This window comes from Emys orbicularis, chromosome 2 (genome assembly GCF_028017835.1).
Source record: "Emys orbicularis isolate rEmyOrb1 chromosome 2, rEmyOrb1.hap1, whole genome shotgun sequence".
In the NCBI taxonomy this organism is placed as follows: domain Eukaryota; kingdom Metazoa; phylum Chordata; order Testudines; family Emydidae; genus Emys; species Emys orbicularis.
In genome coordinates, this window is record NC_088684.1 from 1,883,625 (window position 1) to 1,908,102 (window position 24,478).

The window sequence follows — 24,478 nt, forward strand, 5'->3', positions numbered from 1 at the left end:
AGTGCTGCTCTTCAGTCACAGGGCGTCACTTAGCGTCCTAGTCTCCGTCCCCCACCCACCCCTTCGGCTGGCCTCAGGCTGATGCTCCCCAGCCTTCTGGCCGAGCGACGCTGGAGCAGGAGCTGCAGGCCTGGAGCAGGAGTCGCCTGCTGATGGGTGTAGGGAAGCTGCCACCTGCCAGGCCTGCTCCATGGGTTTATCGGCCATTCTGGCCTCCGGTGCTTTACCAGGGCTGGGGCTCCCTGTGAGATCCTTGGGCGCCTTTCCGGGCAGGAGGGCTGGAAGCTCAGGGGCGTGAGAGATTCTGGACGTGAAGCTTTTTTCATCTGATTCTTCTACCTTTTGGGCCAAGCCTTTTTTTCCCCTTTTTCCCCCTCTTGGAAAAAGCAGTTCTCCCTCTCCACTTCTTGGACGTTCCTCTGTCTCTAGAGCGGCTGCAAAATCCTGTTCTCTACCTGTTAGCCTCTATCCTGCTTGGGGCTGCTCCAGTTTGCGTGGTTCACCTCTTGGTCAGATCTGTCCAGCCCAGCTTCTGAAATCCAAACTGGTGCTAAGCCTCTGAGTCCAGGGCCAAAACTGGAGCACAGCTGGGGACAGAGTGCTCTGCACTTCCTGTCTGGAGTGTGCTGCCAGGCCCGCTCTGTGCGTGACCATCCTGTTGGACTGCGCTGTGTGGTTCGCTCCCGCCATTCGGCCTGCGGGCACCTTTCCAGGAGCTTGGCGTTTGACTGGGTCGATGTGGTTAGTGTACGTCGCTGGCAGGCTGTTGGTGGGCACTGGGCTCTATGCAGTGGGCCGAGCTTTCATCCTGTCCCTCTGGAAGCTGCTCAAGGCCTGGGGGTGCTTGGGATGGCTGGGAAATCATTTTCCTGGGCTTCAGATGCAGCCCCCTCATCCTTCTGGCCAGAGAATTGCTGCTGGACGCGGTGAAGTAAACCAGGGCTGGGGGGCTCGTGCAGAGAGCACTGCAAGGACTGCTGGCTAACATTGGTCTCTGCTGCCTCTCCCCCTTCCTCAGGACCCCAGAAGGCGAAGGGTCCTGCCCCAGATCACTGCCGGCCTCCAGCATGGCAGGACATGAGATGAACCATAGACCGTGTTAGCTGGCTAAGCTACAGCCTCCATTGCTGACAGCCTGCCTGGAGGGCAGGGACTGCCCTGCTGGGCCCTTGCCCTGGGTCTGAGCAGCGAACCAGGCAGTGTGCTGGGAACCCGTCCCAGCTCCTCTCTGCTCGTCGTCTGTCCTGAACCCTAGAATCTCAGGGCTGGAAGGGACCTCGGAGGTTCTAGTCCAACCCCCTGCTCAAAGCAGGACCAACCCCAACTAAATCATCCCAGCCAGGGCTTTGTCAAGCCTGACCTTAAAAACTCCTAAGGAAGGAGATTTCACCACCCTCCTAGTGAAAAAGTTTTTTCTAATATCCAACCTAAACCTCTCCCACTGCAACTTGAGACCACTGCTCCTTGTTCTGTCATCTGGTACCACTGAGAACAGTCTAGATCCATCCTCTTTGGAACCCCCTTTCAGGTAGTTGAAAGCAGCTATCAAATCCCCCCCCTCACTCTTCTCATCTGCAGACTAAATAACCCCAGTTCCCTCAGCCTCACCTCATAAATCACGTGCTCCAGGCCCCTAATCATTTTTGTTGCCCTCCGATGGACACTTTCCAATTTTTCCACATCCTTCTTGAAGTGTGGGGCCCAAAACTGGACACAGCACTCCAGATGAGGCCTCACCAATGTCGAATAGAGGGGAAAGATCACGTCCCTCAATCTGCTGGCAATGCCCCTACTTATACAGCCCCAAATGCCGTTGGCCTTCTTGGCAACAAGGGCACACTGTCGACTTGTATCCAGCTTCTCGTCCACTGTAACCCCTAGGTCCTTTTCTGCAGAACTGCTTCCTAGCCACTCGGTCCCTAGTCTGTAGCAGTGCATGGGATTCTTCCGTCCTAAGTGCAGGACTCTGCACTTGTCCTTGTTGAACCTCATCAGATTTCTTTTGGCCCAATCCTCTAATTTGTCTAGGTCCCTCTGTATCCTATCCCTACCCTCCAGCGTATCTACCACTTCTCCCAGTTTAGTGTCATCTGCAAACTTGCTGAGGGTGAAAGCCACGCCATCCTCCAGATCATTAATGAAGGCAGAAGGGGATCTAGGGGTTATAGTGGAGCACAAGCTAAATATGAGTCAACAGTGTGATGCTGTTGCAAAAAAAGCAAACATGATTCTGGGATGTATTAACAGGTGTGTTGTGAGCAAGACACGAAGTCATTCTTCTGCTCTACTCTGCTCTGGTTAGGCCTCAGCTGGAGTATTGCGTCCAGTTCTGGGCACCACATTTCAAGAAAGATGTGGAGAAATTGGAAAGGGTCCAGAGAAGAGCAACAAGAATGATTAAAGGTCTAGAGAACATGACCTATGAAGGAAGGCTGAAAGAATTGGGTTTGTTTAGTTTGGAAAAGAGAAGACTGAGAGGGGACATGATAGCAGTTTTCAGGTATCTAAAAGGGTGTCATGAGGAGGGAGAAAACTTGTTCACCTTAGCCTCTAAGGATAGAACAAGAAGCAATGGGTTTAAACTGCAGCAAGGGAGGTCTAGGTTGGACATTAGGAAAAAGTTCCTAACTGTCAGGGTGGTTAAACACTGGAATAAATTGCCTAGGGAGGTTGTGGAATCTCCATCTCTGGAGATTTTTAAGAGTAGGTTAGATAAGTCTATCAGGGATGGTCTAGACAGTATTTGGTCCTGCCATGCGGGCAGGGGACTGGACTCGATGACCTCTCGAGGTCCCTTCCAGTCCTAGAATCTATGAATCTATATTGAACAAAATCGGCCCCAGGACCGACCCTTGGGGCACTCGCTTGAAACCGGCTGCTAACTAAACATGGAGCCGTTGATCACTACCCGTTGAGCCCAACGATCTAGCCAGCTTTCTATGCACTTTATAGTCCATTCATCCAGCCCATACTACTTTAACTTGCCAGCAAGAATACTGTGGGAGACCGTATCAAAAGCTTTGCTAAAGTCAAGGAATAACACATCCACTGCTTTCCCCTCATCCACAGAGCCAGTTATCTCGTCATAGAAGGCAATTAGGTTAGTCAGGCATGACTTGCCCTTGGTGAATCCATGCTGACTGTTCCTGATCACTTTCCTCTCCTCTAAGGGCCTCAGAATTGATTCCTTGAGAACCTGCTCCATGATTTTTCCAGGGACTGAGGTGAGGCTGACTGGCCTGTAGTTCCCTGGATCCTCCTTCTTCCCTTTTTTAAAGATGGGCACTACATTAGCCTTTTTCCAGTCATCCGGGACCTCCCCCGATCGCCATGAGTTTTCAAAGATAATGGCCAATGGCTCCGCAATCACATCCGCCAACTCCTTTAGCACCCTCAGATGCAGCGCATCCGGCCCCATGGACTTGTGCACGTCCAGCTTTTCTAAATAGTCCCGAACCACTTCTTTCTCCACAGAGGGCTGCTCACCTCCTCCCCATGCTGTGCTGCCCAGTGCAGCAGTCTGGGAGCTGACCTTGTTCGTGAAGACGGAGGCAAAAAAAGCATTGAGTACATTAGCTTTTTCCACATCCTCTGTCACTAGGTTGCCTCCCCCATTCAGGAAGGGGCCCACGCTTTCCTTGACTTTCTTCTTGTTGCTAACATACCTGCAGAAACCCTTCTTGTTACTCTTAACATCTCTTGCTAGCTGCAACTCCAAGTGTGATTTCACTCCTGCATGCCTGAGCAATATTTTTATACTCCTCTTCTGCCTCTCGTCCTCCAGGTGCCCGTGATCATGGCTCTGATTCACAGCAAGCTGCAGGAGGTGGATGAGGAGCACTTAAGGAAGGCCGCTCAGCAGACGGTTTACATCCTGGCCTCCCAGCATAAGACGGCGGTGGTGTCCAGCCTGCTGGGCAGCTCCCTGCCCTTTGACAGGTACCCGGCTCGCGCCATTGCATTGCTCTCCCTCTCGGAGGAGGTGGGCTTTGGAGCAGCTTCCACTTAAGCTGCAGCTAATCTTCTGGCTCTTGCCCCTGGTAATCGGACCCTGCTGGAATGGCCTTCCTGTGCTCGGGGATCAGCACGTCCACTTGTCGGGGAGTTGCCTTTAGAAAGGGCCTGGAATTGCTTTAGCGCGGCAGCCTGCATTAGCGAGCCTGTTCTGGTATAGGCCACCCACCCTGAGTCATCCAGCCCTGGCCCTGGGGTTTCCCTCGCACCTCAATTGTCCCCCTGCTCCTCCCTGTACGTGGCCCCCAGTGTGACCCTGCTGGGGCCGGGGTGCTAGAGGCATAGGGATTCAGGTGATGGGGAAAGCAATGGCCCCGCCAGCTGATGGTGGGCTGAGGAAGGGGGAAAACCCCGTAATGCACCTTGCCAACCTTAGGGTGCCATGCAGAGGGAGCGTTTCATCCCAACTGCAGCCGGGGGCCACCAGCCTTTCCCTTTGGAGGGGCTGCACAGCGGGAGCCACTGGGCTGCCCAGAGGCTTCCCCTGATGTCGATCCTAGACATCCCTCTTTTCTTCTCTCGTGGCTCTGTCCTATCCCCGCTGTCACACCGAGCAATTCCCTCCCTCCGTGGAGATCTTCACAGGCTCCTCTCTGCCTCCCCTCTGTCCAGCTCTGCTAGGGGACTCCTCCGGTGGGATCTGGATGTCCCAGCGAGGCTGCGAGCCCGGCTACGGAGCCAGGCAGAAAGCCCCCGGGTTGCAGTTAGCACCTTAGCTCTAGTTCTGCACTGCAGGCCAGGAGAGGAGATCCACGTCTGTCCTCGAGCGGGGAGCTGAACAGCGTCGGGCTGGGGCACTCGCAGGCTTGCTGCTGCTCCGAGCTAGGAGCCCGTAGCAAATTAACAGGGCAGCTCGTGTGCAAAAATAACCCTCCTGTTTGTGCAAACCTAGTCACACCTGTGCCATGTGGAAGGCGCTGGCCACGGAGCCAACCCTCACGTCGCAGATCTTGGAGCTGCTCCTGGACAAGGTGAATCGGGACGTGCCGTACAAAGAGAACAAATCCTTCCTGTTGGGGAGCACCTCTGAGCGCATTGCCACTCCCCTCCCTCTTGCTGTAAGTATCCTGCTGCTCCCCCACCTTGCCATCCCTCCCCCCGGCCCAAAGGGGCCGTGCTTTCCTTTAGCCGGGCTCCTAGCCCCCAGGGAAGATGGCATTCCAGACACCCCCCCCCCCCTCCCCCCGGCCTGCTTTGTTCATTTCCTCGGCTCAGGTGTTTGGGCCAGGCCTGGACTCTGGAAATAACGCATCACTGTGTAATGCCTATTAGAGCTAATCCACGGGCTCATAAAAAACCTCTCAGGTGTTCATCCTCTAGGGAGACCACTTCGCGTTTTATCCCGTCAAAAACCTAATCCCGGCTTGGCAGCTTTCTAAGGAGTAAAGCAGCTGTGAAAATCTCCTCCTCCTCCTCCTCCTCCTCCTCCTCTGAACCAAGTGCAGATGGTACAGAATCCGTCATGCTGAAAGCAAACACTCCTTCCCTCCCCGCCCCCTCCCCTCTCTTCTACAGCCCTGTGTATTCTGGGCCGTGTAATTGCAGCTCTTTAAATCAGCTGGAGCAGGGCTATGCAAGCTGTGTGTGTGATGTGCACGCGCTCTTCCTGCCTGAAAACTCCAGCTAGGAGATCTCTCCTCGTCAGGTGCTGATCTCAGACCCTGTTTCCCGGTTTAGAAACATGCAAGTTTCAAATCAAACGGTTTTGTTCGAATAGTGGCTTTTCTGCTTTGTTGCCAACTCTGGCTACGGCAAAGCCAGGCCTGGGCCGCTGAACAATGGGCTGATTGCTGGGGTCTTGTTAGTCTCTGAATTGGAGGAGGGGATTTGTAGCGCTCCTTGCCTTAGTCGCTAACCTACCGAGTATTGTTAACAAGTCTTAGTGGGGAGTAGACGATTTCTCGCTTCCGCCCCGGCCCTTCCTAATCCTCTCTCTCTCTTCTCAGGCCACGTGTGCTCTACATGAGATCATGTCTGCTCCGGAGTCGGGGGCAGCGGTGCTGGGGCTCTACCCGCACTTGTTTGTGGCTCTCCTGTTGCGAGTTAGCTGCACCGTGGGTGTCCAGCTACCAAGGAACCTGCAGTCCAAGGAGAGGAAGAGCGCCAGCCGGAGCCAAGGGCCCAGAAACCTGGACCCCTGCAGGTAAAGAGCAGAGGCTGACTCGGTGACGGGCTTCGAGGCAGCTGTTTTACCTGCCATGTGGAACGGATTTGTGGTGGTCACAAACCTCACACGTGCTGCCTGTGTAATGGGATGGCTGGCAAATCACACGCAGCCCGGAGCCGATTCAGGATGAAGGCCTGAGTCCCAGGCTGTGCATAGAGCTCAGGTTTCCACAGAACAGGATAAATCTCCAGCCACATTTGTGCTTGTGAAGTTGTTCCCCACACGCTGAGGTAGCCGTGCTCTGTACTACTGCTGCTTCCAGGGCATGGCCTCCCCTGACCTAGCCCTGCAGCTCTTCCCCATGTCCTCCGTGCAGCCACCCCCTCTGCCGAACTGCCCGTGCACACACACTCCTCTTAGAAAGGGGGACTGGGGAGTAACTGGGGTACAAACTGCTCCGTCTCCTTCATACCCAACCGATGGCACGTTTTAATCACTGGGTGATCACTGGAACGGGGAGTCGCATTCCCCATTTCCCCTCAGGGTGTGCTGCGAACGTGCTGCTGCAGAGAGGGCAGTGCAGTCCCCCTAGCGAGACTGGCTGCCAGCCTGCAGAGAGGGGGTCAGGCTGGGAAAGTGACCAAGTCACTTGACTAACGCTGTGGCAGAGCTCTGACCTGTCCCTTCTAGGTACCGCCCATCGCCTCCAGCACCCAGACGCTGGTCCGGGGCACTCTGTGACAGTGCTGGCAGACAGTGCTCCTGACTCTGTCTGGCCTTAGCCTGCCGATGACCATCCCTTCCTGCGTTACCGGGGAACGCCTGCTTTTGGCAGTAGTCGTGGCTCTGGTGCATGGACGATATTCCAAGCTGTGTCTTCAGCCTTTCTAGTCTCCTCAAGTCACCAGGCTGCTCTCCGGCGGGGCCTCGGGCCAGCGGGCTCCGGCGGGGCCTCGGGCCAACGGGAAAGATGGCCTTGTGGGAGGACCTGACCTGGCTTCTTGTGCTGCTCTCCTGACTGCTTTGTCTCATTCCCCACTCGTTCAGTGGGGCTAGTCGTGTGTGTGGGGGGGCGGCTTGGGTACGACTGGTGAGCGCCACGGAAAAGCTATAAAGCTGCTTGTCCCTGAAGTGAGGTAGTGGCTGTCTCTCCGCGCATACCCTGAACCGCTGTGGCATGTTCCTGCGTGACGAGTATTACATTGTAATGGCTGTCTTGCAAACTCACCTTTCTAGGCCCAGTTTCCAAAACCTGGTTGGTCATTGGGTGACCTACCACCCTGTCAGCAGTGCGACGAGTGCCTCTTCCAGTGACAGCAGCAATGGTCAGGTACACACAAGCGTTGCCTCTTGTCTTACTGGGCATCCCGTAAACCTTTTTCTTCCCTTGCCCTCAACCACATGATCCACTTACTCTTAAAACAACTTCTCTCTCGCCAAGCTTTATATCCAGCGGTAATACTTAGATCCCTGCATAATCTGTAACTCCACAGTTCCAAATGGAAAGGCCTTAGTTGTATTTGCAGAATAAGTTAGACGTTCGCTGCACAGAATAGGCTTCCTGCAGGTAACCCAGCCCCAGGCTGTAGGTTCTGATGGAGTACACACTTGTGTGCTGCTCTGGACAAAAGTCTTTGGAGCCATTACAGGTACCGGCCTTCAAGCAGCTAACAGCTTGTGCATGCACAGGTCTGCTCTGCACACCCTTCGCCCATGGACCGGGCAGCTGGAGACTGAATCTTTCTTTGGGCTTATGTTGCTCATGGGTGGAAAAATTATACCACCGTTGCAAACAGAAGAGACTTCTTTAAGGAGCTTTATCCCTCACCACTTAGTAAAGGGCGGGGATCACTAGTGCAGTTTGTGGGTGACTCTACTTTCTCCTCACACCACCGGCTCCGGATGCTTTGACAGCAGGCGTTTCAAGATCTTCATCCGCACTCTCCAGCCGCCCCAGAGGTGAGACTGGCCTGTCCAGACCTGTTCTCGCTAGTAGCATTAAGCCACGTCTTCAGGCAGTCTTGTGCCTAAACGAGTGGTGAGAGGATGTTGAGTTGCTCCTGCTTGTGATATCTGTGTACTCCAACCTTGGTTCTTGGTCATCCCGTGTACATTTACAGGATCGTTCCTGTGTGACTGAGCGTCAGGCCCTTCATGCTCCAGTTCATCCGGATCCCTCCGTTCAGTCTGGTCACGGTTTGTGGCCCCTCTGAGTGAGTTAATTGTATGGCTAGTTCCCTTCAAGCTTGACTCAGATTCCTCCACCACCACCAGAGCTCCCCAGTTCTCGCTCGGGTTCCACACCTTTGTCTCTGCTTCCACATTGCACAGTGACACTTGGTTTCATTGTCCGTAAAGCCCAAAGGGGGCTACGGCTTTCTGACTGGTTACTGGCAATGCTGTAGCTATAGTATTGGAGATGCTGCCCTTGTGGCCACTGATGGGTAGGTTGCTTGCAAGTGTCTTCTGTTTGCAGTGTTTGTAAATGAAATATTCTGGGAGTTTGGGAACCTGGGGGAAAGCCTAATGCATTCGTGTTCCTCAGGGCTCATCCGCACACGGCAGCTATTTTGGAATAAGGCAGGACATGAATTTAAAGCGAATTGCTATTCCAGCAATTGCACGTGTGGACAAGCCCTTAACTTGGATTTCAGTGGGCAGCGTTCCTCCTCTAACACGAGCAGTCCTGAGTTCTTTGTCAAACGTCTCGGTCAATAACCAATGTAGATCCAACGCATCGATTCCTCCTCCAGGGCGGCCGAGTGCTTGACGGCTGGGAGCGAACACGTCCGAGGGGGGGGCATCCTCTGGTAGGGTGATCCGTCAGGCCAGAGCCAGTCCGGCTGCAGTGTGAGGTGGCTCTTGCTGACCGGCAGGCCGGTTTCTGGGAGTTCAGGGCACATGACACTAAGGCCGCTCCTGAGCGTATCGAACTTGAGCCATTTTGTGGACTGGTGGGGTTGCCTGGAAAATGCCGCGTGGTTTGGGTCCTCCGTGCTCTGCCGCCTCTGGCACCAATGCAGACTGCCAGTCCCGGCCTGGGCACTCTTCCTTATCCACCAGCTTCCTGCAGGGATTGTGACTGCCAGCAGGAAGCCCAACATGCCCTGGGGGCTAGTCCGTCTCCCCCCCAGAACTGGACCGTGGGCAGTGGGATGTGGTTGATGAGCACAGCGGCGCTGGCCACAGTCAAACCTGCTGGCTGATGCAGTGGCCTCAAACTCCCGGAGTAGGTTCCTGCTGGTATCACTGCTGCCATGCTGGCTCTACCTCCTGGCTGTGTCTGAGCGCGTGTGTGTGAGAGCCCAGCCCTGTGCCCTGCTGCCCGTGATCCTGGGGCGGCTGCATGCGGCTCTGCAAGCTGAGGGATGGTGTAACTACGCCCGGCACCACATGCCTCACTGCAAAGCCTCATCCGTCCTGGCGTTCCCGTTGGCTACTGGCCAGCTCCCGTCAGGAAGTGCTGCTGGCTTCTGTCTAGGGTTTGAGGGACAAAGCCATCTTTCTGAGCTCACCTCTGCGGGGTCACAGTCAGCACAAAGGGCCGGCCGTGTTCAAAAGGAGTTCAGGTAACTTCGGATTCTGCCCCTGCTCCCAAGTCCCTGCTCCAGGTCTGGGCTCTTAAACCTCCCTTCCCCGTTGAGAGCTTTCCTCTCCCTTGTTGCTGTGTGAAAGCCCTGCACGAGCACAACATGCTTGCAAACCCCCTCTCCCCTGAGCAGGGGGAGTTCTGTAAACTCTCCTCTTCGGCACTGGGAGCCGATGTGACTGGCGGTTCCCCAGGCAGACACTGGACAATGCCCACGTTAGACGGCACTGACCCAGGGTTGCTGTGCCCAGCACCCCCTCACCTACTGGCGTGAAGGAAACAAAACTGCTCTTCTTTGTATCTGAAGCAGCACTTGTTTCATTGCATGGGGAAAGGCAATAAGCAGTTCTATATTGGTACCAATAGATGGCGCTGGTTTGACTAGCATGCTGGAGGCTGCAGGTTTAGGTCTCTGCCAGCGCTTCTTGGGTGAATTCCAGTCTCCCTGCCCAGATCTCAGCCCTCCCGCTAGTCAGCCGTGCCCAAAAACTGTCTGAATTCAGTCCCTTAAAACAACCTTGAGGCTTTGACTGATGCACCCAGTGGCAGCAAAGCAATGCAGTGTCCTGCTGCTGCACCCTGACCGCTCCTGGGGAGATCACTGCTGTGGGGCACCCGCCTTCCAAAACCGCATGGGGAACACTCCAGTGAACCAGGAGAACCAGGCTGTAAACATGCCCCTTCTTCCCAAATTCCACGCCTCCGCTTTAACAGGGGTTGCCTTGACTCCATGATCTGTTGCAGTCACTGGAGGTGGTCACAGGCCCAGGATGGCTACAGCAGAACCTGCAAAAAAAAGTCTGACTGGGAAAAACCCTCCTTTGCATCGATGCTATGTGCATGTGAGGCACATGCTGCACTTAATGTTTGGCGCTTCCTGCCCCACTTGCATCAGTCAAGGGGAAGCCTGAGTCCCCTTGGCCGGGGGTGGGGGTGGGTTGCAGACTTTACCGTGGCTCTGTGGCCTGTTACTCAGGGAAATCAGACTTGCACGGGGGAGGCTGCATGGACCCAGAACTGGGACTTGTAGCCACTTTAGGTGCTTCAAGCTCCATTCATCAGTTTGTGCTGAGACGGTTGCAAGGAAAAGCTGGGCTCCGTCTGCGGGGGGGAGGGGGGCCAGAGGCTGAGTTAGTGGCTGCCTATGACAGACTTAAAAGTGACGCAAACTCGATCTGACAAAGCCTGATAGGCCCTGTGTTCGGCTTGGAAAGCTGCCACTAATTCCTCTGGTAGCTTTTCCAGCCCCCAGTTGTAATGAATGGAAACAGGTTGTTACGCTGGCTAGCAAAGCTGCTCTCTGATTAGTATTTTATTTAGACCACATGTTAAAACAAAATTTAAAAAAAAAAAAATCTGCTCAGTGGCTCAAGCTAAAGTTGAGCTTGCTCCACACGGCTGCTGTTTCCTCCTCCTGGCTGCGTCCTCCACTCTCCAGCCCAGCTCGGGGAGGGATCTGCTCGCAGGAGCCTCGACAGCCACCCTATTCGTGAACTCTGACAGAAATTCTCACCATTCCATAAGTCACTTGCACTCTTTGTGGCTTTGGCCGTGTGCACCCAGAACTGTCTGTTCTCTCAACTGGCTCTTCCTCCTCCTTAATGACTTCTGGAAAAGATGCACAGTGAGAGATCTCAGCCAGACCCCAGACCACCAGAACATGAGGAACACTTAAAGGAACTTGGAGCAATTGGTTGCCTCCCAGGCAGGGAGATGCAGGAGCCAGAAACTACAGATCTTCCTCCAAAAAACGAGTCTGAGTCTGAGCAGTTGGGCAAGAATCCAAATACAGTGGGACTGCTGCTGTCCTGTCTGTGAGTACCACTGGCCACAGATTGGATCAAGCGTTAAAATGCTTCCTCCCAAGCGCCTCCTTTTAGCAGTACAGGCACTGGCCCCTCTGATCTCTTGTCAGGCAGAGCAAAGGCCAGACCGCTCCAGGATTGCTCTTGGAGATTGTGTGGCAGGTTGCAAGAAGACCCAGTTCTGTTGAGTGGGAACTGATTGATTATTCTTCCCTGCAACATGCTGGCTGCAAAAGGGATCGGGAGTCCCTGAAGTATCCTAGGACTCTTCAGAGCTGGAGATGGAAGAGACCAGTTGGGTCACCATTGCATTACAGGGGGGAGGGATAGCTCAGTGGTTTGAGCATTGGCTTGCTAAACACAGGGTTATGAGTTCAATCCTTGAGGGAGCCACTTAGGGATCTGGGGCAAAAATTAGTATTTGGTCCTGCTAGTGAAGGCAGGAGGGTGAACTCAATGACCTTTGGGGGGGAGGGATAGCTCAGTGGTTTGAGCATTGGCCTGCTAAACCCAGGGTTGTGAGTTCAATCCTTGAGGGGGCCACTTGGGGATCTGGGGCAAAAATCAGTACTTGGTCCTGCTAGTGAAGGCAGGGGGCTGGACTCGATGACCTTTCAAGGTCCCTTCCAGTTCTAGGAGATAGGATATCTCCATTAATTTAATTTAATTTAATTTTATAGCTCCCAGAGGTGCGGCTCTCTCTCTGGTTCAGGTAGTTTAGGAGTGGACTGGGAGGCACGCATAGCTTCCCTTGGGGGGGCGATTCCAGGGTCTAACAGAACTTACGGGCGCTGCTCCAACTCTGTTAGCAAACGTTCCCGAAGGGCGTGGGGCAGAGTGGAGACTGCAGGCGAACGGCGGGATTGGAAATGATTCCGATACAGGATTAATTAGGTCAATAGCAGGCATGTGACTAAAGCTCCCTGAAGACTGTCTTGAGTGCTTCCTTGCTGCTCAAGCGAAAAGGCTTTATCTGGCGATCTGGCGGTTTGGCTACCAACAGAAAGAAACGCGACATAGGCAAGGCCAAGTGCTCTCCTGTCTCTCCGGTCCCCGCTGAACTTTGCGGGCGTTACTCCAGAGCAGCAGCATGGCTGCGGGGCGGGAAGCTCTGTGAAGTCTAGGTGGATCAAATGGCTACGTTTGGGGGGTGGGGGAAGGTCTCTTACCAATCACATCCAGACTTGCCTGGCCCATTGATGATGACAGCACAACCTTCCAGTCCCTGGGCTTGGGTTCTGCTCTTACTGCATTGGGTGCAAACAGGTGAACTTTGGCTCTACGTCCGAAGTCACTGCTGATTAATGTGGGGGAAATCGCTTTTGTCCCAGGTACAGGAAAAATGCAGAGATGTGAAATTCCAGGCTGCTCCCAGGAGCTGGTTGCAATATCCATGATTTCCTGTCCACGTTTTGAATTCTAAGTCTTGCTGATATTTCCGTGCCAAAGAGCTGGTCAAGGTGAATCGGATAGCTTGGCAGGAAAAGGCCCTGGAAGAGATGGGAAGGCAGGAAGTGGCTATAGGACACTGTGGAAAAAGCAAACCTAGTGAGTGACTGACTTGAACCAGCTGCCTTTCGAAGCTATTGCTGGGGCTCACTGGCTTCGTGTCTTGCTTCAGTTTAACCATCTCTGTTACAAAGATAGGGGGATTCCTGAGCTGAGACCCTTCTGTGCACACTTACCTGCCATCCGCTTTCTGTAGGGCCAGCGAGCACCTTAATAGCCAAGGCTTGTCCGTGTGGGCTGGGGCTGCATTCTTACCTGTTCATCCGAGGGGTCGTGCCCCCATGGCTTCTGGCCCGGTCACAGTCTACAGTTTCCAGGACAGCTACAGAACAGGGTCTCCTTCGCCTAGTTCAGCGGGCAGGTCCTTGCCTGGGCTCCACCATGGAACCCGTTCCCTTGAGTAGCCACTGTCGGGGACTGAGTTATTTGGAGACTGATGCAGAAAAACACGAAATTGAACGTACCAGGATCTCTCATTAACAGCATTCTGATCAGGGTATGGCCGTTAGGTATATCTCCATATATTGTATTATAACTATCTCATAGAGCTGGAAGAGACCTTGAAAGGTCATCGAGTCCAGCCCCCTGCCTTCACTAGCAGGACCAATTTTTTGCCCCAGATCCCTAAATGGCCCCCTCAAGGATTGAACTCACAACCCTGGGTTTAGCGGGCCAATGCTCAAACCACTGAGCTATCCCTCCTCCCCATGAGTCTGGCCACAGTGCAGCTGCTTGGCTTCCCAGCTAGTCACCTCGAACCACAGCCCTCCCCATACCTCTTGTGATGCAGCCAGGAACACTTACTGGCCCTCCAGGGTTATGCTACAGTGTGGCCAGCTCTACAGCTGAAGGTCCCCCAGCCAGGAAGAGCGCCATTTCTAGACACTCCTGTCTGACCAGCCGTCTGTCCCCCCCAGGCACCCTGAGGAGCAAAAATCCTCTCCCAGTTTAGGCAGTGCTTCTGAGGCACTGGTCAAATCTCACCAGTCCCAAAGTCAGACTTGCCAGCTGTCACAGGCTTCCTCCCTGTGGGGCCTTTGACAACCAAAAACTGAGTGGGGAAAGCAGCTCCCTTGTTAACTGGATACACAGCCCCGCTGGGCTGGGCTGGCAGCTTATGGAGAAGTGGATCTGGACTAACTTTTCCTAGCGTGGTATGGGAAACACTTTGTGTTTCTAAACAAAGAGGTCCGCGCAGTCCCTAAAATGCAGCATTACATCTGTGTGCAAAATAGCTTGTGTAACCCGCTGCTGGAACCCTTGTATGGAATGGCCAAAAAGTTGTGCGTGGCTTTGGGTGGTGGGACAGTACCTTTCATTACTAGGTTGGCTGGGCTCTTGCTTATTTATTTTTTGTGCTAATTTCCTTGTGCACCAAGAAAATCACTACTTTAAAAAAAAAAAAAAACACCTCCCCCTGGGTTCTACTTGGCCCAGGCCGCTGCTTACATTGAATGCAACTGAAAAAGTTCAGAGGCTTCTGTAGATCCGAGTTCCTGCTCAGCAGAAAGGTTCCAGTCCCCCGACATCGGGGTGGGGAGATGGTATTCTAGCAGTGTTCAGGATGCGCTAGTGGCTACACTGGGCAGACATTGACCCTTCCAAAGGCAATCCAGCATTTGGCATATGACTGGTGTAGCTAAGACGGGGCACTGCAGACCAACTCTGAAGAACACTGACGTGAAACACTTGGGATTCAGGACTGAGTGGAATATACAGAACATGTAAATATGGTGACTTCTTTTCTCCTTATTCAACAGCTGCCCCTCAGAGCTGGGTGACTGGATAAATTGCCCCAGTCAAAGGGCTTTGCCACCCAAGTTGTGGGTAGCTGGTGAAGGCTCTGCCTGAGATGCTGAACTGGAGAGCTGTTCTGTGTATGTGAAGCTGGTATCCCAAGTAACCTAGGATGCAACATCACCTGCTCGCACATTCTTCCACTTGCAGCTAAAACCATTTTCAGCCATCGTGAAAGAGACGACATGGGAATTACTTTCATATATTGTAACGTGCATTTTCTGGAGGCTTCAGCTGCAAGGAGGCTGAAGCTGGTGATGGATCTGAGCAGTGTCTGTATCTGGATGCATTCTTGCCGCCAAGTTAAAGAAGTATGGGCTGGATGAATGGACTGTAAGGTGGATAGAAAGCTGGCTAGATCGTCGGGCTCAACGGGTAGTGATCAATGGCTCCATGTCTAGTTGGCAGCCGGTTTCAAGCGGAGTGCCCCAAGGGTCGGTCCTGGGGCCGGTTTTGTTTAATATTTTTATTAATGATCTGGAGGATGGTGTGGATTGCACTCTCAGCAAGTTTGCAGATGACACTAAACTGGGAGGCGTGGTAGATACACTAGAGGGTAGGGATCGGATACAGAGGGACCTAGACAAATTAGAGGATTGGGCCAAAAAAAACCTGATGAGGTTCAACAAGGACAAGTGCAGAGTCCTGCACTTAGGACAGAAGAATCCCATGCACTGCTACAGACTAGGGACCGAATGGCTAGGCAGCAGTTCTGCAGAAAAGGACCTAGGGGTCACAGTGGACGAGAAGCTGGATATGAGTCAACAGTGTGCTCTTGTTGCCAAGAAGGCTAACTGCATTTTGGGCTGTATAAGTAGGGGCATTGCCAGCAGATCGAGGGACGTGATCGTTCCCCTTTATGCGACATTGGTGAGGCCTCATCTGGAGTACTGTGTCCAGTTTTGGGCCCCACACTACAAGAAGGATGTGGAAAAATTGGAAAGAGTCCAGCGGAGGGCAACGAAAATGATTAGGGGTCTGGAGCACATGACTTATGAGGAGAGGCTGAGGGAACTGGGATTGTTTAGTCTCCAGAAGAGAAGAGTGAGGGGGGATTTGATAGCTGCTTTCAACTACCTGAAGGGGGGTTCCAAAGAGGATGGAGCTCGGCTGTTCTCAGTGGTGGCAGATGACCGAACAAGGAGCAATGGTCTCAAGTTGCAGTGCGGGAGGTCTAGGTTGGATATTGGGAAACACTATTTCACTAGGACGGTGGTGAAGCACTGGAATGGGTTACCTAGGGAGGTGGTGGAGTCTCCTTCCTTGGAGGCTTTTAAGGCCCGGCTTGACAAAGCCCTGGCTGGGATGATTTAGTTGGGAATTGGTCCTGCTTTGAGCAGGGGGTTGGACTAGATGACCTCCTGAGGTCCCTTCCAACCCTGATATTCTATGATTCTATGTAGTACAGCGACTAAGACGGGAACAGCTTGGGTCACCCTAGAATTCAAGGGATCTCATGTCCCGAGCTTGGTGTGATCATTCGCTGCTGGAAGCATGGTGGTGTCCTGTGCAGAACTGTTGTCCGAAGTTAGTGGTGGTCTCCTGCCCAGCACCTGCGCATGCCAAACAAAGGGTCCCTTCACCCTACATAGAGACGAATGCCTGATAGATCCATGACCCCAAATACAGGAGATGCATTTAGAGTGAGTTTAAGGTCAGAAGGGACCATTAGATCATTGTCTGAGCTCAGGCCACTATCCAGCCACAGAAATCCTTGCGGCCCCAGGAGATTGGACTGTTCCGTGCCCCAGGTGGAGAATGAGGCCCCAGGTGGAGAATGAGGCCCTGGGGTGCCCCGGTGCTCGAGGCTCCTGCTGTGGTAGGGAAACGATTAAATGAGCCTCTCCTAGGAGACTCTCACCATTGAAAGATGCTAAAAAATTGGAGAGGGTTCAGAGAAGAGCCACCAAAACAATGAAAGGATTGGAAGCCCTGCCTTAGTGCTGGAGCTCCATCCATGCACCCTGCCCAAGAGAAGGGTCAGGGTGGACTTGATCACTGTGTAAGTACCGACCTGAGGAACAACTATTGACAATGGGCTCTTCGATCTAGCAGAGAGGTCTGCCAGGATCCAATGGCTGGAAGCCGAAGCTAGACCAGTTCGGACTGGGAATGAGGGTAATGATTCCAATGGTTAATTTAACATAGGGTGTGGTGGATTCGCCGTCACTGACCATTTGTAAATCCAGGCTGGCTGTTTTTCTGAAAGCTGCTGTAGGAATGATTTGGGGGTGTCTCTGGCCCGTGCTAGACAGCAGGTCAGACTGGATGCTCATAGTGGTCCCCTTGGTTTTGGAGTCTGTGAATGAATGAGGTTATTGATGACAGTTGTAAGGCTCTAAAGAGCATTTTACCTCCAGAATTCAGTCCCTAAAGTTGATGCAAACTAGTTCTGTAGGAAAAACCTTTGTGATGGAAAAAGTAGAGAACAGCAGCATGTGATGGGCCGGATTAGACATGGAGTCCAAAATGGAGGCCAGGATTGCCAAACGAGGTAGGCTTGTGCCAGTAGCCAGTTAAAACATGCTGCTTGGGGAATTCTGGCCTATGGCAGATGTCCGGGACTGGTTTGGTTCTTGTTCCTAGCTGCTCCAGTCTGTACAGATTACTTGGAACCCGCTGCGGCTCATCCATGCCTCCCTGTGTTTGTGGAGGACATGGCTAGTCCATCAGGGCTCCTGCAGGCAACAAGCAGCATGGTCTGTCCTGCACCCGTGGAGCGGAAACCCTCTCGGGGTGGGGAAGGGCAACTCAGCGCAGAGCAGCTGCACCCCTTGTTCTTTAGCTAGTCTCCTTAATGCTTCCTTACTCCCCCTTCCTGGGAGCCCGTGCGGCAAGAGTTTGCCCATAAAAGGGGATGTCTCAAAAAGTGGCTAACCCAGCAGCTGCCATTCGTTTAGTGCATTCTGCGTGCAGAGGTTTTTCCCTTTATCCAGCTCGTGTTGTTAACGCACCCTCTGTGTGTCTGCTCCAGGAGGGAGGGAGAGAGCTAGATAAAAGGACACAAATAAATACAAGGCAAAACTGCTGAAGAAATATTTCTTTCTTTAGCAGTCATGTGTATCCATTTAATTTCCATGTGTACAATGGTTCATTCTATATTTTCCATCATTAGTCTGGATTCTGGACAACGCTGGAGAAAAGATTATATACTGTCACTAAGGAGAGCCAGGATCTTTTGGGGTTTTTTTGCGGTTACACAACTTTTGCTGCAGAACATGGCGAGTGCATTTACAGCAGCAGAAGGAACTTTCTGCGCTCAGGAATTCTGCGCACACGCAGGTATTTCTGCACCTAGAAAGGGCTGCATCCAGTCCCTCCAAAACTGCGGAGCCTCCTTCACCGCAGCTTCGTCGTAGGGCTACTGGCAAAGTTAATAGCATGAGCACAACGGTCTTGGGTTCAAAGTCCCTGACTCTGAGCTGTTCTTTCGAAGGGATTTTGTTTTCTTTACATGTGTGGTAAACACATTCCTCTTTTTCTTGTATGGAAGCCTAAGATTTAGCCATTACTAATATTTGTTTTGTTCTGACAGGATAACGTATGTTTCCCATATGTTGCTCTCTGCTTGCAGCAAAATAATCCCTACCAATAAAATATTAATGCAAAAAAAAAAAAACCCAACCCCCTTCTTATGGTAGCTCTGGACTTCTTCACTTTTCAGTCTGTTGTCTTGGATCACTTTAATGGCAAATGTCCTGGTGGAAATGGAAGTAGCCGTGAGTTATGGGTTTGTCTCACTCCAGCTAAAGCCCTCGCATAACTCATTCAGTCCTCAGGTACCCTCGCGCCACTGTGCAGGATGTTCTACTGCACGGCGGGGTGCAATGGCCAGCGCTCCCCGCCGGCTGCTGCTCCTGTTCGCTGCAATACAAACAAGTTGCATGCAGGCTTCATAAAAGAATCTCTCTCTCTCTCTCTCTCTCTGTCCGTCCAGCTGTGCGGTGGAAGCCCTGAGCGCCATGCTGAGCCAAGGGGGCAGTGACGATGTGGTGAAGTCCGTGGGGAGTGCGGGAGGCTGGGAGCTGATGAAAAGCTCTGAGAGGCACCATGATGGCATTGCGCTGCTTGCAAGGTAAGGAGTTCTTCAGGCAGCCTGGGATCAGCAGCAGAGTGCACGGGCTGGGTGAGATCTGCTGGAGCAGGGCAGCCCCGGGAAACGGGGAGCTAAGCAGGAGCAAGGGGGGGCTGGGAAGGGTGCCGTGGCACCGCACATCTCAGTGCTTCGGGACCCACGTTAGTCCTTTAGATCTGGAGTGAAATCCTCCGCCCGGCCGGGGCCATGCACGAGGAGTGGCTGACTGGGGTGGACAGGTCTCGGCCCTGCACGGTGACGTATCGAAAGCTGACCTGAAAGAACGGAGCCTTTGCCATTAGTGCGCTGGGCAGCATTAGCAGCCCGACCACGTATTTCTGTACCCCTTCCAGTGTCCAGCCGCGGGCGAATGGCCAGGCTGGGGCAGGGCGTGGGCAGGCCGCGGCCTGTGTGGCGCTCCGGGCACAGGAGCGATGCCTACTTCAGCGTGGGCTGTGCCGAGCCCCACAGAGCCTGTTGGCCGGATGTGCAGGGGGTGGTTGGGACAAAGGGCGACTGCAGCTGCCGAGCTCCAATGGGGGGCAATGGTGGGACAGTGCATCAGGGCCAGGGCTTGGTAGCAGTGGGCTCCTGGCTTGTGAAGTGACCCGCAGCTTCCCCGCTCCCAGTGCCAGCTGGCTACCCTTGTGGGCAGCCGGCAGCCCCGGGCCCAGAGGAGGGAGGGCGCTGCAGGCTGAGCGCTGGGGTTCACATGGCTAATGGCGGCAGTGCCCAAAGGGGCGAGATGGGGAATGCGAAGATCAAAGCTACTTGTGCCTGGAAGGCAAGGACAGGCGCTTGACCCGAATGCGGTGGAGCAGGGGAGCCAGTGGAGCCGGACTCTCGGCAGCTCGTTTTGTCTGGATTGGAGAGTGGTGGCGGAGGGCAGGGGAGGCGGGTTCAGGGGACCCAGACAAGGACCAGCACGAGGGATCTCTGCACTGACCGAGGACCCGGGTCACAGCTTAGATGTCTCCTGTGCTTTGGATCTGAGGGCTGGGAGGTCTCCCGGCTGTAGGCCCTGGAGCAAGGGGTGCCCCGCCTGAGGGTGGGAGAAGTCCCTGCACTGTGGGCGATTGGCCCTTGTTGAGAGGGTGTCCAAAGCTTGGACCGGAGTTCCTGGGCATGGGGGGAGGGGCTCTGCTGGAGAAGTATGTTCCAGCTGCCCGTCCTGTGCGTAAAGGGCTAGGCAGCCCCGAGCCGGCGTTCCTCGGGGTGTCCACACAGCTCCTCGCCCCGGCGCTCAGACACATGGTCGTGGGGCTCGAGGGGTGTTACTCTTTGTTTTGACGACAAAGGGAAACGTCCTACCGAAGCTTGACCTGGTTTAGGAAGAAGCAAGTGAAACTGTCCGGTGGCTCCTGGCACTTCAGCCTGAGCTCTGGAGGAGGCCAGGAGACATGTGGCTGTAATCTCCCCGTCAGAGCTGCCGTGTCAGGGTTCGGCGCCACTGAAGGTGGGATGTGCCTGGGCTTGGAGGCCTTTCGGCTGGGCCGCTGCCAGGGGTGGCTCCCATTTCTCAGGCCCAGGTATCCTGGATGCCTGCTTAGACTGACTAGAACCAGCTGTTCCCATGGGCTCAGACTGGCTACGGCGCCCTTAACGCTGGCCTCGGGAGAGCTAAGGGGTTACGTCGGCAGTGGAGCCGAGCCTTGTGCTACTGAGTTAGGAAGGCAAATGCCCCCTGCCGTGTAACGGGGTGTGTCTCTTCCAGTGCGATGGCTAAACACGCCGGCCCAAAGCTCCCTTTGATTGCGAAGAATCTCTTCCCGATGCTCAACAGCGTGTATGACAGCCAGAGGATCACCACCACGGCCTTCTTCGCTGAGGTGAGCGGGGCCGGGCCGTCCCCTCGGCTCCTTGGCATTGGCGGGAGGGGTTCTCAGCAGGCTGGCGCGGCTGAGCAGTCCCCTTCAGCTTCCCTGTCCCTCTGGGAACGGCGTAGACGTGCTCGTGGGAGTCCAGCTCTTACCACGGCGGGGCCACGAGCCAGCAAGCCCTAACCTTCCCCTTCCTTACATACCACCGTAAAGAATGAGGTGAGTCAGGCCCGTTCCTGCTGCGAGGCCAGCAGACTGTAATGCAAACGCTGGGCTGCTGCCGTGGTCTTTGCTCCCCAGAGCAGCGCTGCCTGCCGACAGCACAGCTGGAACCCTGCTTCTAAACCACCTTTGAAATGCTCGGCGGCTTGAGCAGCCTGGGCTTAGGGCCCTGTTTTTATTTTCTGCTTGGCTGGGGGGGCTGAAGGCCCTGCTCTTGGCTGCTGTCCCACAATCTGCTTCAGCTTTCGAGTGCGGTTGGCTCTCGGGCCTTGCAGGGTTTAAAATAGCAGTTTTGCCTCACCCTGGAGCTTGCGGGGATGGAAGCCGCCGCCTGCGTCTCTCCCTCTCGGAAAGCTGATGAGGTGAGAGCTGCCGTCCCTTCCTTGCCAGGGGCTGAGATGACCAAGCGGCAATGGAGAGGCGTGTCGGCTGGCCTCCAAGCAGTGGGGGCATGGTGCGGAGCCGGGCGTGGCAGAGCTGCGCTGCCAGACCTGCCTGGGCATCTGCCACCGGCTCTCTCCCTTCCCTGCCCCTCTTGAAGTGCGAAGGCCGGCTGGTGTCCTCGCCCCCCCCCGGACCCAGCAGTGCTAGGGGAGGGGGTTGTGTAGCACCTCCTCCCCAAGGCCGAAGGGGCAGTGGAACAAACACCCTGGAAGAGCCCAGGGGCTCTTGTGTGGTGGTCCTGGCCTCGCCTCCTCTCAAAGCCACAAGGTTGGTTTGGGGCAGTCGGTCACAGAAGTACCAGGGGGCTGTGAGCGAGGACCAGTGCTCTGCCTGGATCTACTGAACGCGCCACGGATCCAACCCAGCAAAATGGCTGCTAAAGCCCAAGGGAGCTAGTCCGCCCTCCCAAAGTTGGCTTGCCTGGCCGGTATCCAGCCGGGCGATGAGTGGGGGAGGGGAATCCACCTGGACACCAACCTGGGGCTGGGTCCCAAAGCTGCAGTGGCTGAATTGCCCCAGCTGGCTTCAGGGAGTGGGGGTAGGTTCTGGAGTCCGTGGCCTGGCTGGCCCAAGCTGCAGCACAAACTAAGGCTTCCCCTGAGCCCTCAGGGCCCCCCAGGCCTCTCCTGGGGGTGTGATCGTGGTGCAGGGACCGACGCTTTCCCTGAGGCCTCTGCAAGGCTGGCCGAGAGCAGCCCCTCTCCCTGGGCAGAGTCGTCTGCCATCACTGTGGCTGCGGCTCAAGCCAGGGATGCAGTCAGTGTCCCCCCCCGCAAGGCTGCTGCCTGGGGTCTCCTTGGCCTGCAGTTGTGATTGGGTTAGGTCCATAGATCACCATACAAACCCCTGGGGACTTGGGTTCAAAGGTGTGTGAACGTCTCTGCTCTGCCTCTCTGTTACCTGTGTATTGGGCACTGGAGTGGGCACTGCGGGGATACAGTGTCCAGTTGTGGGGAGGGGTCCGAGAAGAGGCCCCAGACTGAGTAAAGGGTTAGAAAACCTGCCGTACAGTGAGAGACTCCAGGAGCTCGATCTGTTTAGCTGAGCAAGGTGCAGGTTAAGGGGTGACAGGATCACAGTCTGTAAGTACCTAGGTGGAGAACACACTTTTTTGATAATGGGCTTTTCAATCTAGCTGAGAGAGGCCTGACACGGTCCGGTGGCTGGAAGTTCAAGCCAGACAAATTCAGACTGGAAACCGGGCCGAGACTTTTAACTGCGAGGGCAATTAACCATTGGACCAGTTTCCCCGGGGTGGATTCTCCGTCACCGGCCATTGTCAAGTCCTTGCAAAGCTCGGCTCTAGGAAGGTTTTAGGGCAGTTCCGTGACCTGTTACACAGGAGGCTGGACTGCTGATCAGTGGTCCCTTCTGGCCCTGGAATGCGACTCGAACCGTCCCCTGAGTTCCATGTCACAGGGCGGACGCCACCACTGGCCTGTATCTTATATGAGCTGATGAGCAGGGTGGCGCTTCCTCTTGGCGCACACTCCCCCAGAGGTCCCCAGGGTCTCTATTGCGGGGTGTCTAGCTGCTCCTTGGAGTGGGTTCCTCTCGTGTATGCAGCATCGCTCTCAACTGGAGGGCGTGGGCCTGGAGCCCACTAGGAGAACAGCCCTGTGATCTCCATTTAGCTAGGTCTCCTGGGACTTCCCGCTCGCTAACCTCCCCGGCGAGGGCTGCTATGTGCAGGGCAGAGCTGCTGGCTCAGGTCTGCTCTCAGTTCAGCTCCACTCTCCAGCCCCTCTTCTTCGGTGAAGAGCTGGGACAGTAGCTGCTAATACCTGGCTCCAGACATTCATTGGCTTTAAACCAGAAGGGATCCTTGTCCTCTAGCCTGACGCTTTGCACACACACCTGGGCCTTTCGCCCACTATTTCCTGGCTCAAGCCCACAAGAACTTGCTGAGCTAACAGCTTTTTAAAGGCTCCCAATGGCCAAGGAGCCACCAGATGCTTTCGTAAGTTGTTCAGTGGCTAATTGCCCTCACTTCAACTTGTCCCTTATCCCGCTCGAACTTGTCTCGCTTCGGTTTCCGGCCCCGGGGATGCATAAGGGAGCAAGAGGCATTTGCAGGCACCCTTGCGCAGGGTCTCCTCCCAGGACCCTTCCTTCTCCAGGGAGGAGCTAGGGCTGCCCCGGGGGACGGTGGTACTCTGCCCGTCTAAGGAGCTCAAAGCCCTTCCCTGCCCTCCTGTGGGCGGGTCCGTGTAACCTCTGCCTTCTCTCTGGGGAGAAGAGCCGCTGGCTGCTTTGGGCAGAGGGGAGGGGAGAACCGAGGCTGGGTTGCTGCCTGCTGTGAGTAAAGGTGTGTGATACCATGCAGCTCTGCTGGGGAGCCTTTCCTGTCGCCCCTAGGCTAGCTGGCCCCTTGCCCCCCTCACGTGTGGGTGTGCCCCAGATCCGCCAGCTGGAGGCAATGGTGCTGCTCGAGGGCAGCTCTTCTCCACTGGGCTAAGGGGCTATAGCAGGGCCACTGGCCTGGGGCACCCTCCTACGCCCGCCAGCCAGCCAGGGCATGGATTAGAGCTCCCTGGAGAGGAATTCAGCTGTGCAAGGTGGTATATGGCTGGGGAGCGTCTCTGGGGTTACCGGTTACAGAGCAAGGCTCTCTGGCCGCTCAGGAGTCCGTCTTACACTGCATAGGGACAGGAACGTCTAAGCACTGGACGTGTCTTGCCCCGATGTGGCCTGGCCGGGGAAGGTCGCCGCGGAGACTGGCATTGCCTCACACCAAGGCTCTCTGTCCATTCCAGCTTCTGAACAGCAGCGTGGTGAGTGACCTGATCCTGCTGGAGTCCATGATGGATAACATGACAGGCCGGCAGAAGGACCCCTGTACGTTGGTGCGCATGCTGGCTCTCCGGGGGCTGGGCAACATCTCCTCCGGGTCGCCGGACAAGGTGAGAGCGCCCGGTGCATTGCTGCTTCCCCAGCGCAGCTGGGTGCTGACGGGAAAGGAGCCCAGGGCTTTGAGAGACCTGGCCTGCTTGGCTCCAGGCTCTCAGCTAGAGCCAGGGGACATCTGCCTGCTGCCCCGGGCGGTATCTGACCTGTGCTCCGTGCAGGTGTCGGGGGAGGGGCAGGAGTACTGCC

At 55.0% G+C, this 24,478-nt stretch overlaps 1 protein-coding gene across 1 annotated transcript in view; it reads left to right on the top strand.

The window, feature by feature from the left end:
- The window catches only part of MROH1 (maestro heat like repeat family member 1), a 110,735-nt gene that overhangs the window by 69,453 nt on the left and 16,804 nt on the right, over nt 1–24,478 (top strand). The window contains exons 32-37 of the mRNA XM_065397867.1: nt 3,785–3,939; nt 4,907–5,072; nt 5,961–6,157; nt 18,759–18,896; nt 20,611–20,725; nt 24,139–24,285. Coding sequence (XP_065253939.1) covers nt 3,785–3,939; nt 4,907–5,072; nt 5,961–6,157; nt 18,759–18,896; nt 20,611–20,725; nt 24,139–24,285 — 918 coding nt within the window. The remainder of the gene's footprint in view (nt 1–3,784; nt 3,940–4,906; nt 5,073–5,960; nt 6,158–18,758; nt 18,897–20,610; nt 20,726–24,138; nt 24,286–24,478) is intronic.